This window comes from Anomalospiza imberbis, chromosome 19 (assembly GCF_031753505.1).
Source record: "Anomalospiza imberbis isolate Cuckoo-Finch-1a 21T00152 chromosome 19, ASM3175350v1, whole genome shotgun sequence".
Taxonomy (NCBI): domain Eukaryota; kingdom Metazoa; phylum Chordata; class Aves; order Passeriformes; family Viduidae; genus Anomalospiza; species Anomalospiza imberbis.
Genome location: NC_089699.1, coordinates 11276232 through 11290916, shown reverse-complemented (window position 1 = coordinate 11290916; position 14685 = coordinate 11276232). Strand labels below are relative to the sequence as shown.

The following is a 14685-nucleotide window of genomic DNA, read 5'->3' as shown; positions in this document are numbered from 1 at the left end:
GGCCGAGGTCCGCCCGCCCCGCCCCGCCCCGCCCCGCGCCGCCGCCTCGCTGCCGCCGCGGCTGCCCATGGAGGCCGCCGAGGCCGAGGTGCGGCTCCTCTTGCAGGAGGCTCGGGAGAGCATCGAGGCGGCGCGGAGCTACCGGCGGGAGCTGCAGCAGCGGCTGCGGGGGCTGCACCAGGCGCGGGAGCAGGTGGGGAAGCGCGGCGGGACGGGACCGCGCTCTCCGGAGCTGGCCCGAGAGGAGCGGCCGGAGCCCTGCCCGGGCTGTGCCCGCCCGGCGCCCGCAGGCGGGACCGCCGGGGGGCGGCGGGCCCTGGCCGCTCCCCTCCCGGGGCACGGTGTTTGTCCATGGTTCCTGTCCGCCGGGAGAGCCGGGATGGGGCTCAGGGGCGGGGAGGGTGAGCAGCGGGAGCCCCGCCGGCCGGCGGTGATGGGAGCCCTGGCACCGGCCTGCGGCCTCGGGGCTGCCGGAGCCGGAGCGCGTGGGAATGGCAGATGTGCGATGTGTCGGAGGAAAGGGCTGCGAGCCCAAGTCTCTTAATGAGCTGAGCTTTATTTTCCGGGACCACAGGGAGCCTTCTCAGGCGAGAATAGGTATCTTAAAGCGCTACGTTTTCCAGAGTAGCTGGGATGCTAAGTGTGATCCAGCAGGGTGTGTTATGCCATGTTTACATCAGATACCTGCCTGGGCAAGCTGCTCCCTGGTTCGGATGCGGTGCTGAAGGCTGCTGTCCCCATGCACCGCAGTGCCTGGCTCACGTACTCGTGGCTCGGGCAGCAGGGCTGCCAGCATTCCAGGTCAGCTGGTTTGTCTGGAGCCGGGGCAGGGCTCCCGCCGGGACTGGGACCCAGCCGGGCAGGTGTGGGCAGGGACAGGCGCAGCGCAGGGCTGCCTCCCCTGCTCAGGCAGAGCAGCGGATGGAGCTTTGCAGCCTGGAAGTGGTGCCTTGCTGTCTTTGATTCAGCTCTGCGAGGGGTAAATAAAAGCCCAAACAAAGCCAAAGTTAGGGAGTGTTTCTGTGGCGAACTGTTAGTTTTTCTGAGGCAGATCCCGTTCGTGCAGAAATCTGCTGGTGAGTGTCCTGCTCCCAGAGCATGTGGGTGATCACTGGACATTTAATTAGGCAGCATTGAAACCACAGGCTGCTTAAAAAAATGAATTGTTCATGGCTGTCTTTCATGCAAACCTTGTCATCTCAGTGTTGCTTGGCAGATCCAAGGGCAGTGAGAGGCAGCCCATGTGCCTTTGTGCAGCGAGGGTGTAGTTAGCTCACCTTTCCTTTTGCTCTTGGGAGCAATTCCCCTGCTGTGTGCATGTTTCTGTTTCCTCTCTTTCCATCTTCAGGACCACTTGGAGTTTTGTGCACATCACAGAGTTCCCTGTGTTCCCAGAGTGCTGAGTGTGCTAGACTGGGGTTTGTGTAGTGGCACCTTTATTATTTGAGGACTGGGTGGCTGATGTGATAGGACTGGATCACTCACACTGCATCCTTTTCCTTTGGACCAGATGGACATGATTTTCCACAAACATCACAGAGCTCTGTGTTCAGGGACTTGCATTTCCTCTTTTGCATGATGAGCAGTATCTAATTCTGTGGCTGAGCTGCCGAATTTGTATCTGCCTGTAATGGAGGTAAAATGCTTGGAGAAGTGAGCGTTCTGCCTTCCTTTGCCCCACCCCTTCACAAAGCTAAATACTTCCTTTTTTTTTTTTTTTCCTCAAGCATTGAACTTACAAGAAAAGGGAAAGAGAGCTGTGTGGCAGCTGCAGAGCCTCATGAATATTTGTTGAAGAGGAAATTTATTTTACCTAACCAGAGAACTTCCTGTGTTGGTTGTCTGTGCTTCTAAAGATCTAGAAATTACGTGTAAGGCCGTCAGCGCGTTGCAGCATTTCCTCGTGTGCGTCTCGTCGTAAGATGAGACTTAGAAAAGCTGTTCCAGGGAGATATTTACTTCTGATCTTTGCATCTTTAGCTCAGGGATGTTCAAGTGTGCTTTCCTCCCTGAAAGCCAGATTCAGCAACTTTGCAGACATTTTAATGAGCACGTGTAGAACTTTCTGTGGTCGGGTTCTTCCGGAATCAAAACAGACTTGCCGCTCACCCTGTCCGGTCACCAAGGGTAGCTGTTTGAACAAAATTGAAAAGAAAGCAGTTTTATGAGGATTTAAAAAATCCAGTGAAGTGATAGCACTTGGAAAAGTGCTCCTAGACAGTCTTCTAAAAGTCTGATAGGTTTTTGTTTGCAAGGAGGATTACCAGAGGATGGCAGAGTGGTTTTTATGTAGGATTACAGCAGTGGGGTTTTTTTTGAGGGGCAGCAGGGAGGAGATCTACAGAGCATTTGGATTTTTCTGATAAGTAAAATTCCTTGATTGAAGCACCTATAATCCAGGTTGTATTTTGCTTAGTGAATATGCTCTTCCCCTGGTCCAGGCTGGTTTCTTTGCCTCCCTCCCTGCTGTACCTGTTCTGAAAATGACTTCAGTAATCTTTTAACTGCCAGCGATCATTTTTTAAAGCAGACTCCACTCGCAGCTTTTCTCCAGCAAGTGTAGATGAGATGCTTCAGAAAAATAAAAGATGTGCATGGCCTTTGCCTTTATCCTGAATCCTTCTTTCCTGTTACCTGAATTCAGATCAAAGACAGTGCAACAGTGACCAGAGATGTGCTTGAGCAGCATTTTAGCGATTTGAAAGGCACTCTGAAGAAGCTGCTGGACGAGCGACTGATGTCCCTGCTGCAGGAAGTGGATGTCATAGAGCAAGAGAGCATCAAGCCCCTGGATGAGTGCCAGAAGCTGATAGAGCACGGAGTCAGCACGGCCGATGATCTGCTCCGGGAAGGTGAGGCAGGACCTGCTGCTGAGCCTTAGCTCTGCCTTCCAGTGTGGGTCTGTCAAAAGTCTGGAATATTCCCATTATTATCAGTGTGTTTGGCTCATTATCTGAAACTACATGTTAAGAATTGGGTAGATTAGTGAAGAGCTGATCATTATCATCTCCTACAAATCCGTATTTCAACATTTTGCTCCAATCCTAGAGTGTACATATGTCAGTGTAGCCTCTCCTAGAGGGCAGAAAATACCTATTTGAGAATTATTTCACTGCAGAGACATTCTCTACCTCTCCAGGCTAGACAGAGAAGTTTGTCAGGCTACTTTGAAATAAAATACATTGTGGGCACCACTATAGCAAAGTGTCTGTTTTAGTGAAGTAAATTATGTCTGTCTTGCTGAAATAGCAGCTGAAATAAACACATTGTCCTGCTGAGTGTGATTATGTTTGCTGTTGGTGGGGAACATGAGGAATCAAATGGCCACTGTACGGGGAAAATTTCTCTGAAAAGTCTGAAGATGAGGCAGACAAAAATGGACATGTGGAATGTTCCTGTAAGGGCCAGACTATACCCTGCTGATGCTAAATACCTCGGCAGAAAGGAATGTCACTCTTGCCTGTTTTCCCCAGGCTGGGGAACCTACTGGGAGCATGTCTGAGCCATGAGTGTGTTGGCAGTTTCCTTGCATTGTTCTCATGTCTCAACTTTAACTTTCTTTCAGTATGAGCTCAGTTCTGGGAGCTAAAGCACATTGAGCTGTGTCCCAGGGGTGGGAAAGCTCCCAATTCCTCCTCAGCCCTGAGCTTTGTGCTGCTTGGGAGCTCAGTGCCTCCCGCTCACAGGAGCAGTGACCGCGTTTAAGGATTAATTTGTTGGGATTTTTTCTAGCACCACAGCTCTGGGACAGCTGGTATTCACCTTGTTTTTATTTTAACTCTCACGTTGCTGAATCAGCGTGGTGGCAGAAGTTTTTGGGTGAAATTCTGTGGGGTCTCATGAGAAGCTGACTCGCTGCAGTTCCCGTTCCCCCGGGTGCTCTGAGCAGGAGCATCACCCAGGGCTGTGGGCAGGCTGAGCACGGGCTGCAGCTGAGGCAGAGAGGAGTTAAGCCTCCGTGCTTATTAAATCTCCTGCTGCCAATTATGACGTGTGCTTTCCTTCAGAGATTTGTAACGTGTGTAATCCTCCACTTGGAAAAGGACTGAGCTTGCTGAAGTTGTAAATTACCCTAAAGTCAGCAGACAGGAGACTGGAGCATATGTCTCTGTAAGATGAAGTGTGGGATGCTACTTAATATGGAAAGCTTAGGAAAATACTTGTGTTTATCTCCACGCTTTAATGCATGGGTTAGATTATTTCCTTCATTGGGACAATAGTACCATTTTGATTCTAGCAAACAGAACAGCAATTGACATTATCTCTTGCTTTTAACTGCCTGCTTTTTTATTTTCTGATCAGTGAATGTGCTTTGACTTTTTCTTCATTTAAAGCTGGTGGAGAAGGGGATTAATAATCCTGATTTTTTGTCATCTGACCCCAGTTCTGCTCAGGTCTGAGACCTGAGGCAAATTATACATCTGTTAGGGGTGTGTCTACAGGTAGCTTTGAGAGCTTCAAAAGTTGCTAGATAGGCTTTATATTGTTACCTGTAATTGTATTTTCTAGCTAAGACTAGCAAAAGTGCTGAGAGTGCTTCGCATTTAATTGGTTGCTCATGTCAGAACTGGTTATTCTTTGAAGCAAAGAATGCCTTCTGTGGATGTTGTCTCATTAGGAATATTTTTGCTGTTTGGTTGCAGGAGAGAGTGCAGTCGATGGAGATGTGGGACAACAGAATGAGAAACTTAGCAACTTTACAAAAAAAGCCTTACATATTCAGCTAGATAGGTAAGACACCAACATTCTGAGGTGATCTGATGTGCCCTTCTTTGTAGGGGATCTTTTCTCTTTGGAAACAAAAGCTTTCTGCTCCATTGCCTCAAAACATTCATTTGAGGTGCTGCTGTCCTGTTTGTTTCACAGACTTTCTTTGGGGCTGGCACTCACAGAATGGAGGGGGTTTCCACCCTCCATACGTTCTGTGGAAATATAGGCTGTTTATTTGTGAAGGATGAAGCCACTCCCTGTAGAACAGCCTGTGTTTCAGAGTATTTGCTGACAAACTGTCTGGTTAGGGCTGAAACACAATGTTTTCTGAGTCTTCTAAGTTTGGGGTGCACGTGCCAATTTCGGCAGCTGTTCTCTCTTTGCAAATCTGCACAGATTCAAGTGTATGGATGAAATATGAATTTGTAGAAGCTGGCCCCTCTCATTACAGCAAACTTTCCTTTTCAGCTTACCAGAAGTGCCCTCCTTGGTTGACGTGCCTTGTTTATCTGCCCAGCTGGATGACTGCCTCCTTACTATATTGAAAAATCAAATATTCAGACATGGAACTGTGGCATCCCGCCCACCTGTACAGCTGGAGGAATTTGTGGAAAAGCCTGGAGGTATTTTAGTCCGATGGTGTAAGGTAGGTAAAATACCCTGTGTGAAATTCCTTTAGACTTGAGATTTTTCTAAAAAGAACCCAGACAATCCACTTTCTTTCTGAATTCTATACTGCCTTCCAAGGACTAGTCCACTCCAGTGTGGAGTTAAAAACCTGAGAAGCGTTTTTCGTGGTAATGGTGTCATTTAAAGACAAGGTAGTCCAGTGATGGTGTGTGGCTGGTGCTGGGGTTTGTGTCTGCCTGCAGTGACACTTGCTTTAGCAGACCCAGGAGGAGGCTGGACCTGCTCTGGTGTGCTCTTACCCCTAAACACGTTTGTGTTCCTAGGGAGATGCAGTGGGTAGAAAAAGAAAACATTATTATATTAGCTAGTCCAGTAGCCTTTCTCTTCAACACACAAAAACTATTTTTGAGTGAACCACTGCTGTGGTCTGATGTGGTTTAGTTGTTGTTGGACAGCTCTGTGCCCCTTGGCAGCATCAAACAAACCTTTGTTGTTCTAGCAAGAGCCAGTCTTTGTTGGCCACCCTTCAGCTGTAATGTGGACTCAGGCTGTTAAACCATAGGCACTGCTGTCAGGTGGGGTCTGATTTTCTGTGCTGTACAGGAGTTACCTGAATTTGGTTGTGCCTGGGGGATAATGGAGGGGTTTTTTGAGGGGGTGTGTGTGTCTAAATATCTTTTGACTCAGAGATATCAAAGAACTGGAAATCATTCCCTGGAACAGTTTATGAAGGACAACACTAATTTTCCCTTGCTGTTAAAAACTGGCTCAGAATTTCTTCTGCAAAGTTGTTTTCAGCTTTTGGCTGAAGGATCTTTTTATATCTCTGCTAGAATGAACAGCCTTCTGTTAAATGTTTCTTCTTCTGTAGATATTTTCTAACTGTAATAAAATAATTCTGATACATCTGTTGGTTCGGACACTGATGTTACTTTCTACAAGGCACATTTTCTGCTCTGAAATGCCTTGTGAGTCTGATCACCTGCAGCACTGTCCTGACACGTGCCCCTCCAGAGGGGAGAGGAGAAGCAGAGGGGTCCTTTGTGACGCAGTGAATGTTTCTGCAGGTGGATGAAGATTTCATACCCCAGGACTACCGGCTGCAGTACCGCAAGAGCGCTGCCAGCCCCTTCGAGGATGTGTACGTGGGCTCAGAGACAGAGTTCATGGTGCTGCACATCGACCCCCACGTGGATTACCAGTTCCGGGTGTGCGCCCGCGGGGACGGGCGGCAGGAGTGGAGCCCCTGGAGCGTGCCCCAGATCGGCCGCACCGCGCTGGTCCCCCACGGTACTGCTCAGCCTCGGCTCCCGAGGGGATGGAGCTGTGCTGTGTGATGGGTGGCCCTGGCTGTGGGGGCTCTGTGTGACAAGTGATGAGCTGTCTCTCTGTCCTGCAATGCATTCTTGGCTTCTTTGGCTGAGGGACACTCAGTGAGCCGTTCACAGGTGGCTCACTGCTTCCTTAGCCTTGGTAAGCACGTGAGCCAGAAGAAAAGCATTATTTTTTCTTCTCTCTCACCACAACAATAAGGATTTTTGATGACTTACAGCTCATAACAAGCTCTTATCTTGGAGAGAGGGAAACTTAAATTTTCTCTTCACTTACAATTTCTAAGCGCAGTGGGTAATGAAGGCTTTCCTTTTCTTACAATAAGACTTGGCAGGGATTGCAGCAAAGAGTGAACTCCTGGTGAACTCTGAGCTGGAAAATACTTTTTGTAATTGCAATTTATTTGAAAAACAAATCTCTCCATAAGAAAAAGGCAAAAACAGACCCTGTTTTTAACATAGCTTAAGCTGCATGAGGTGGTCTGAGTAGACGTTGGGACTGGCTTGATTTTGCACAGACAGGACCAAGTTGAGGTTCACAATTTTCTTGCTTTTCTGTTTGTTTTCTTTGAAGAGTGGACAACTGGTCTAGAGGGTTACAGCTTGAGCAGCCGAAGAAACATAGCCCTTCGGAATGATTCTCAGTCGTGTGGTGTGCTCTACTCCAAAGCTCCTACTTACTTCTGTGGGCAAACATTAACATTCAGGCAAGTCCTTTTTGGGTGGCTGGTGTCTGGTTCATCCCCTGTGAGCTGTCACGTCTGAGTTGTGTTTAAACCTGAGGCGTGTTTCAGTTGTGATTCAGTTCAGCTCCAGTCAAGGTAGTGCCTCTGTGTGACATCTGACCTTCCTTTGGTTCTGTTTCCTGGCTTTGTAGGAAAACACCTGATGTTTTTGTAGGACCTGCGCTTACATAAAAGTGAGTGAACTCCTGAGGGATGGTAAAATACAGCTCGTGCTGAGCAGATCTGTGGAATGTTGAACTTCCTGGTGTTTTGTAGCAGCTGTTACTGGCTGAAGTCAGTGGAGCTTTGCCTCTAGTTCCTTTCAACCCTGGGTCAGGGGTGCTTTCCTTCCCAGACTAATCACTGGCTCTGAAGACTTTGAACATGAAAACACTGATGTGCTGTTGGGATGACAGTCTGGCAGCAATACCTTTAACATGTGAGATAATTAGTGCTGGTCAGACTACTGCTTGAAACTGGCATTAGAAGATCCAGAGTGGAGAAGGGATCTTGTGAATTTCAAGCTTTCCACTTGACACAGAACATGATTAAAACCTTGGCAGCTTTGCTGCATGTCATCCTATCCCTGAGATGATGCTGTTTAACGGGGTATGAGGAATGTCCTTGTGGATGTGTCTATTGTGATTACAGACCTCAGAGACTCTGAAGCTTTGTTTAATCTTTGCCCTGGTTCAATAAAACCACTTGCTGTACAGCAGGCAGCCCCCACAGGCAATTGAAAAGGGCTCTTCATGATACTTTCATGACTTATTCCATGGTGTTTCATTTATCCCTTCCTGATCATAGATTATGTTATGTTTAGATGGTTGTAGTGTGAGGATGTATTCAGTTGCTCTGTCTGAGATGGATAAAAAGATCTAAAGCTTTAATTTGAAATCTGTTACTTGATTTAACTTCTTTTGGCTCAGCAATGCCTGGGAAATTAAAGGCAGAACCTTGAGGTTTCCCTTGGTTCTCTCTCAGTCCAGTGCTTTTTGTCATTTTTTTTATTAGTAGCATCTGAAAATGTTTTGCTTCACATTTTGGTTATGGACTTCTCTCCAAGAGGAGATTGTTTCAGGATGGCAGAGCTCGAACAAGCATGTGTCCACAGGAGCTATCGTGACACGAATCTTGAGATTGAAGACAATCTCAAAAATTTGTTTTGTTCCTCTTCCAAGGTCCAAGAGTAGCTTCTTGTTTGGAAGTGTGAGAGATTTTGTTGGGCTGGGAGATGCAGAACTTGGTGCTCGACTTCCTCCAGCTGTTGGAACACAAGTGATTATTCTCCAGTTGCTCTGTGTTCTCTGTGTTCAGGACCCAGGCACAGCTTGTCAGTGAGCAGTGAAGTGTGAGCAGCGTGTCAGTGCCAGTGAAGCAGTGAGCAGTGATGAACACAGTGCTTTGTATCTACGTTTTAAAGATAAACTGTGGCAGTCGTGCTGAGGTGAAGCATTTGGCCAAGCTGTAGGAAAATATCAGTGCTTTAGGTCAAGTCTCCTGTTGCCTTGCAGCCTCCAGGGAGCTGCCCTTAGGGAAGGGAACATCTCTCCACAGTGACCTGCTCGTCATCTCTCTAAAGCTTTGTTTGCTGTGGGGAGCCACAGTCCTTGTGGCCAGGCACGCAGTGATTTGGGCTCACCCAGCAGGTGCCCTGTGGTGGTCACACTTTGTCAGGAGCCCAGCGGAGCTCTGCTGTCAGCTGAGGCCGAGGCGGTGCCGGTGGTGCCCCATGGGTGGGGTGATGCCTCTCTGTGCTCTGAGGCAGATGGAAACTGCTGGGGGTTCACCAGGTTCAGTGTCTCTGCAGTGGCAGAGGCAGGGTTTTGCTGTGCAGCATTTTTGTTATGCACCAGAATGAATTTGAACTCTCCTGTGGAGTTGCTTTGGGAAGACATAGTGGATCCCTTGCAAAGTAAAAGCTTCTTGGAGATTCAAGTAATCGTTTTCCCTTTGCTTTACAGCGCAAGGCTATTGCTTTCTTAGTGGCATTCCCAGGGGACTGCAAAACCTAATAGAGTACAAAAGTAAAACATGGCTCCAATTTTATCTTTGCCTCTAAAAAGTTAACCCATTGTGTGCCAGTCCACTGCCCCCTTTAACTGCTGTTTCTTGAAAGTTTTGCTGAAGTTTTCCTTTGTTTGCTGACAGCCACAGATCAGTCTGTTCTCTCAAGCTGCAATGAAAATAACTGCTGCTTTACTTTCTAGAAAAGACCATCTGAATTTCCTGAGTCACTCAGGCTCTCTGTAAAGTAGGGTTTAGCACCTTTGAGAGGTGGCAGTACATGAGAAAGGACTCAAGTCCAGAACAGCCCTTCATTGTACAAACTGTGCAGCCTCACTCCTCTGCTGGGGCCCACAGGGAACTGAGTCCCTGGTCATTTGCACAACTTGTTTGCATTTTCTTCAGAGATTCTTTCCCCAGACTAAAACTCTAAATACAGCTGAGCAGAGGCCAGACATGTAAACGCTCTTCTAGGCATTGCTTGGTTTGCACCAGGCTGATTTATTACAAAAGCCCAAACCAAATACACCCCCAGAGCAGCACCCTATCCTCATCCTGTTACAGCAGGGTCCAAAAAACCTATTTTAGTCATGTTTATTAAATCCCTGCAGAAGCTACAGCTGTCTTGCCATAATACATGATGCTGACCAGTAGTGTGGTACAGCTGAGCATACTGTATGCTTCAGACACCTGGAAATCATTTCGAAAGGTCACTTCTAAGCTGTGACAGTGGAGAGTTGTATTAAATAGCCCTGGAAGTTTGCAGGAAGCAAAGGTTTGCTTCATATTTGTACAGATTAATAGAGTATTGCTCTGTGGAGCTCTTGGGAAAGCTGGTAGGAATTTTGTCATTCACCAGGGATCTCCCCAGAAGTGTGGATGAATTTGTTGAGAGCCCTGGAGCACAGTACAGGGGTGTGGAGTGACTGTCTGGATTTCATGGTATGTTTTGATTTAAAGCTTCAGGTTTTGACTGAACATTTTGCTTGGTAGGATTGAGACCGTGGGACAGCCAGACCGGCGGGACAGCCTGGGCGTGTGCGTGGAGCAGCGGAACGGCGACGACTCCCTGCAGCGGGACAAGGCCGTGTGCATCAGCACAAATGGTGAGTCTGAACCACAGAGTTCACAGAATGACCAGGTTGGAAGAGACCTTAAAGATCATCGAGTCCAGCCCTGCCCTGACACCTCAACTCAACCCTGGCGCCCAGTGCCACATCGAGTCTTTTTTTAAACACATCCAGGGATGGTGACTCCACCACCTCCCTGGGCAGCCATTCCAGTACTTTATCACCTTTCTGTAAAAAACTTTTTCCTAATATCCAACCTAAATTTCCCTTGGTGCAGCTTGAGGCTGTGTCCTCTGGTTCTGTCAGTGCTGCCTGGTGAAAGAGACCAACCCCACCTGGCCACAGCCACCCTTCAGGAAGTTGTAGAGAGTGATAAGGTCACCCCTGAGTCTCCTTTTCTCCAGGCTGAGCACCCCCAGCTCCCTCAGCCATTCCTCATGGGGCTTGTGCTCCAAGCCCCTCACCAGCCTCGTTGCCTCCTCTGGATGTGTTTGGGCATCTCAACATCCTTCCCAAACTGAGGCCAGCACTCGAGGTGTGTCCTCACCAGTGCCGAGTACAGGGGCAGGATGACCTCCCTGCTCCTGCTGGGCACACTGTTCCTGATACAGGCAGGAATTTCCTTCCCAAAACCCACAGCCCCTGGCTCTTTAGATCCCTGCATTACATATGAGCAACTTTCATGTATGTGCTGCTTGTGCAGTTAAAAATCCTTGGTGAGATCACAGGTCTCCTCTTCCTGCTCCCAGTTATTGCAGCCTGTTCCATGTGACAAGACAAATGTAGCAAGGTTACTTCCCTATTTGCCTGCAAAAAATAGAGAGATGTGGTCTTGTCCGTTAGTGTGTACAGAAATGAGAAATATTGTTAGATGTGCTGACTGTTTCAGGGGCAGTATTTGTAAATGGAAAAGAGATGACAAACCAGTTGCCTGCTGTTACTTCTGGCTCGACTGTGACATTTGACATGGAAGTTGTGCAGTTGGGACCCTGCAGCAACGAGGGAGGAAACTTCAAGCTTCGAGTAACCATCAGCTCTAACAACAGAGAAGTGGTCTTTGACTGGGTACTTGATCAGTGCTGTGGCTCTTTGTATTTTGGATGTTCATTTTCATACCCAGGCTGGAAGGTTTTGGTCTTTTAGCAGTGAGTAAAGGGATTTTTTTGTTCTTGCTGTAAAGTGTAATGTTAGAAGCTGAATTTCCAGCTGTTTAACAACAATCTGGTAAAAAAACCCTGTCTTTATAGTACTTGAACTCCACTATATTGTACTTTGTACTGGATTCATTTAAACAACAGTTGTGAAACATTGGATTTGTTACTCCGGAAAAAGCTAGAAACAAGCATTTGTGTAGGCAAATTTAATTTAAGCAGTCCATCAGACCTTTCCCTTTTTTCCTCTAGACTTGATTTTTGTCAGTATTTCATTGTACTCGTCTCAGGGTACGCACGTCGTGTAGAATTAACTTTGCTTAAAGCTGCTGCTCTGTGAAATAAGTGTTTTAGGGGTGGTAATGGACCAAAGCTGTATTTATACCACTCAGAGCACAGTAGTTAGAGCAGTGAGGTCCTGCTATGCTTCCTTGTGCACGATGCTGCCTTAGGAGTCTGCGTGGGCAGCGGGCCAGCCCGCGGCAGCCGCCTCCTCCGCACACGGTACTGTTCATCCCTCTGCAGCAGGGAGGTCTGAGCCAGCCTGGGGCTCAGGGGGAGCCAGCCTGTGACTGTCTCACTTAAGTGCCTTATTTCCATACTTCTTGAGCTGTTTTCTGGGTTGTCACTTGGAATATGTTTTCTGTAGTAGCTGCGTGGTGATGCTTATGTTGACCACGCACGGCTGCCTCAAGCAGACCAACAGCCAGAGCAGGATGTGATCCTGAGCCTCTCTGAATGTCTTCCCTGGTCACAATTCACACGTAGCCTGTGTCAGAGCAAGTCTCAGTGATTTGGTACCTGAGCTCAGCCTGTGGATTGGCAGCTGTGATTCCTCAGAGCCCTCCTAACACTCAGAGACAACCTTCTCTTACTGTCTGACAGCACAGGTGCTGTTGTGATGTGCAGGATTCCTGGCAGTCCCACGTTCTGCCTGGGGACACTGGGCAGCCGGTGCAGGTCTATGGCCCAAGCACCGCAGACAGACTGCAGCTGCTGCTGGAGCTCCACCTGGAGTAAGGGAGATGGGCTTTGGGTGGGCTTCAGGCAGGCACAGATTTAACCTGGGGCAGTCAGAATTGAAGAGATGGTGTAATTAAGCTGTCTCCTCCATAGAGTAGGATGGGATCATTAATAGTGTGAATTAAATGACTTGGAATTCAGAAGTTATGTAAAGTTACACATTTTTCCTCTAAGGAGCAACTAAGATGGATAGGCTCAGTCTCAGAGAGCCTATTCCTGGTCAAAAGATTGCAATGCTACTGGATTTAAGGAATATTTGAAGTAACACTCACTGACAGGCTTCTTACCTCAAGTTCAATTAAAATTAAATATATTTTATCATGTTAGAGTAGCACTATTTTTATAAAGCCTAGACAATCATACTGCCTTTCTTTCAGTGGCAAGGTGCTAGATTAGCCCTCTATGCTACCATAATAAGCTTAAAGCATAAAAGCTTATTTTACAATTAACATTGCCCATACTCACACTGTCAGTACAGAAAGATCAGCCATCCTGCCCGAATTTTTCCCCAGGCAGCTGTAGCAGGGGTACAAGAATTTCAGACAAGGAGAATGGCTGTTGGTATTTATACTTACAGGAGAAAAAAATGAGTGTGGATTTAGATGAGTGCAAAGAACCTGCACGAGGCAGAGTTAGGTTGGAATTGGCTGGGAGACATTAAGTGAGGAAGGCTGAGCTGCTGCAGGTGGGATCATCCACTCTTAGCCACAAAAGGCCTGCAGCACTCTTAGCTTTTCAAGCTTCACTAGTTCAGTGTTAGGGAAAAAAAGAATACTGGCATATCCTGTGCTTTCAGTGTTACTTCAGTTCTCCTGTGAAGAATGTTTTCAGTACTTTCACAAAAAGGTTGTGTAGATGGAAGTGGCAGTCCTGCTCAGAGGGTCAGGCAGGCACTCCAGATAGCAGCTGACTTAAATCTTGCTCCATGCAGTAGTGCTGGCAGCTCTACTTACACACTTCAGGTATCAGGTACTAGTTGTAACTTAGTACTTCTACCATATGGAAACTAAAATTGTGAATATCCACACTTCTGAGGTACCAACGGGTCAGGTACCTTTTCATCTGCTTTTGGAGGGGCTGGTCAGACTGTAGATTCTGCAGGATATTTACTTACATATTAGAAAATAAAGCTTAAACCTTGAATTCAGGTACTTCCAGAGGTGGCAATGCCGTGTCAGGTTGTTCAGAATTTACATAAAAGCAGCTGAAGATGACTGTGAAGGGCCATGAGAGGCCCCTACTGCTGCCCTGGAGAGCTGGGGAAGGCAAGAGAAGTTTTTCTGCCTTCAGGCTTTAGCTGTGTGTTGAACAAGGGCAGTTTGCCAATGCTTCTTTTGTTGTTATTTGTGGTGGTTTTGTTTTTTATTTGAACTTGGCACAAGCCTCGCTGTCCAAATTGCAAATGAGGTACTTTCAGCCACCTCTTGGAGCTGCACCTTGTGAACAGAGGAGTGAAGAGTCTCAGGGCAAGAGACCCGAGCACTAAAGGAACAAAGGATGCAAAGAAGCGGAAGAGGCTTGAACTAAAAGGTGTAAATTCTGTTCTTCCGCAGCAGAGGTCAGCTGGATGGAAAACTTGACACTTCCTTTACAATTTGCACCTCTAGCTCTTGGAGCCCTGCAAGCAACAGAGTGTTAATGGCTTATGAAACCCAATCCTGAAAGTTGTTTTCCTAAGCTAGTACATTAACTTACCTCAACTAAGACTTATGTGTCAAGAGAAATTTGAAATTTTTTAAATAAAAGTTTTATCCCTCAACTGTGTATGGTCTAGAAAATTATTGAGGCATAAAGCTGAGCACCACAGCATTCTAACAAGAAAATGTTTTCTAGAGCATTGCAGCCATCTTTAAGAGCTTCTCCCCGTTTATTTTCACCATTTATTTAATCTTCTGTCCCTCAGAAATCCCAAACAGTTTATTTCCAGGTTTCCCACCTGTGCACTTATGTCCAAATTTTAACTGACATCTCTTAAATATTTTTCCCTTATTTTAATAAAATTTGTTACAGCGTCTATGAACTACTTCCTTCAATATTC

General features: G+C 47.0%; 1 protein-coding gene across 1 annotated transcript; it reads left to right on the top strand.

Moving 5' to 3' along the window:
• Positions 1-8: 8 nt before the first annotated feature.
• CRLF3 (cytokine receptor like factor 3) lies at positions 9-14404 on the top strand. Its single transcript, XM_068209692.1, has 8 exons — positions 9-193; positions 2645-2852; positions 4644-4731; positions 5179-5356; positions 6408-6630; positions 7246-7378; positions 10397-10509; positions 11363-14404. Exons 1-8 carry the CDS (start codon positions 68-70, stop codon positions 11614-11616), a joined length of 1323 nt encoding a protein of 440 aa, XP_068065793.1. The 5' UTR covers positions 9-67; the 3' UTR covers positions 11617-14404.
• The last annotated feature ends 281 nt before the right edge of the window (positions 14405-14685 follow it).

Coding starts and splice junctions, on each gene's coding strand:
- CRLF3 (XM_068209692.1), top strand. CDS start 68: ATGGAGGCCGCCGAGGCCGAGGTGCGGCTCCTCTTGCAGGAGGCTCGG. Junction 194..2,644: donor TGCACCAGGCGCGGGAGCAG/GTGGGGAAGCGC, acceptor ACCTGAATTCAG/ATCAAAGACAGTGCAACAGT. Junction 2,853..4,643: donor CGATGATCTGCTCCGGGAAG/GTGAGGCAGGAC, acceptor GTTTGGTTGCAG/GAGAGAGTGCAGTCGATGGA.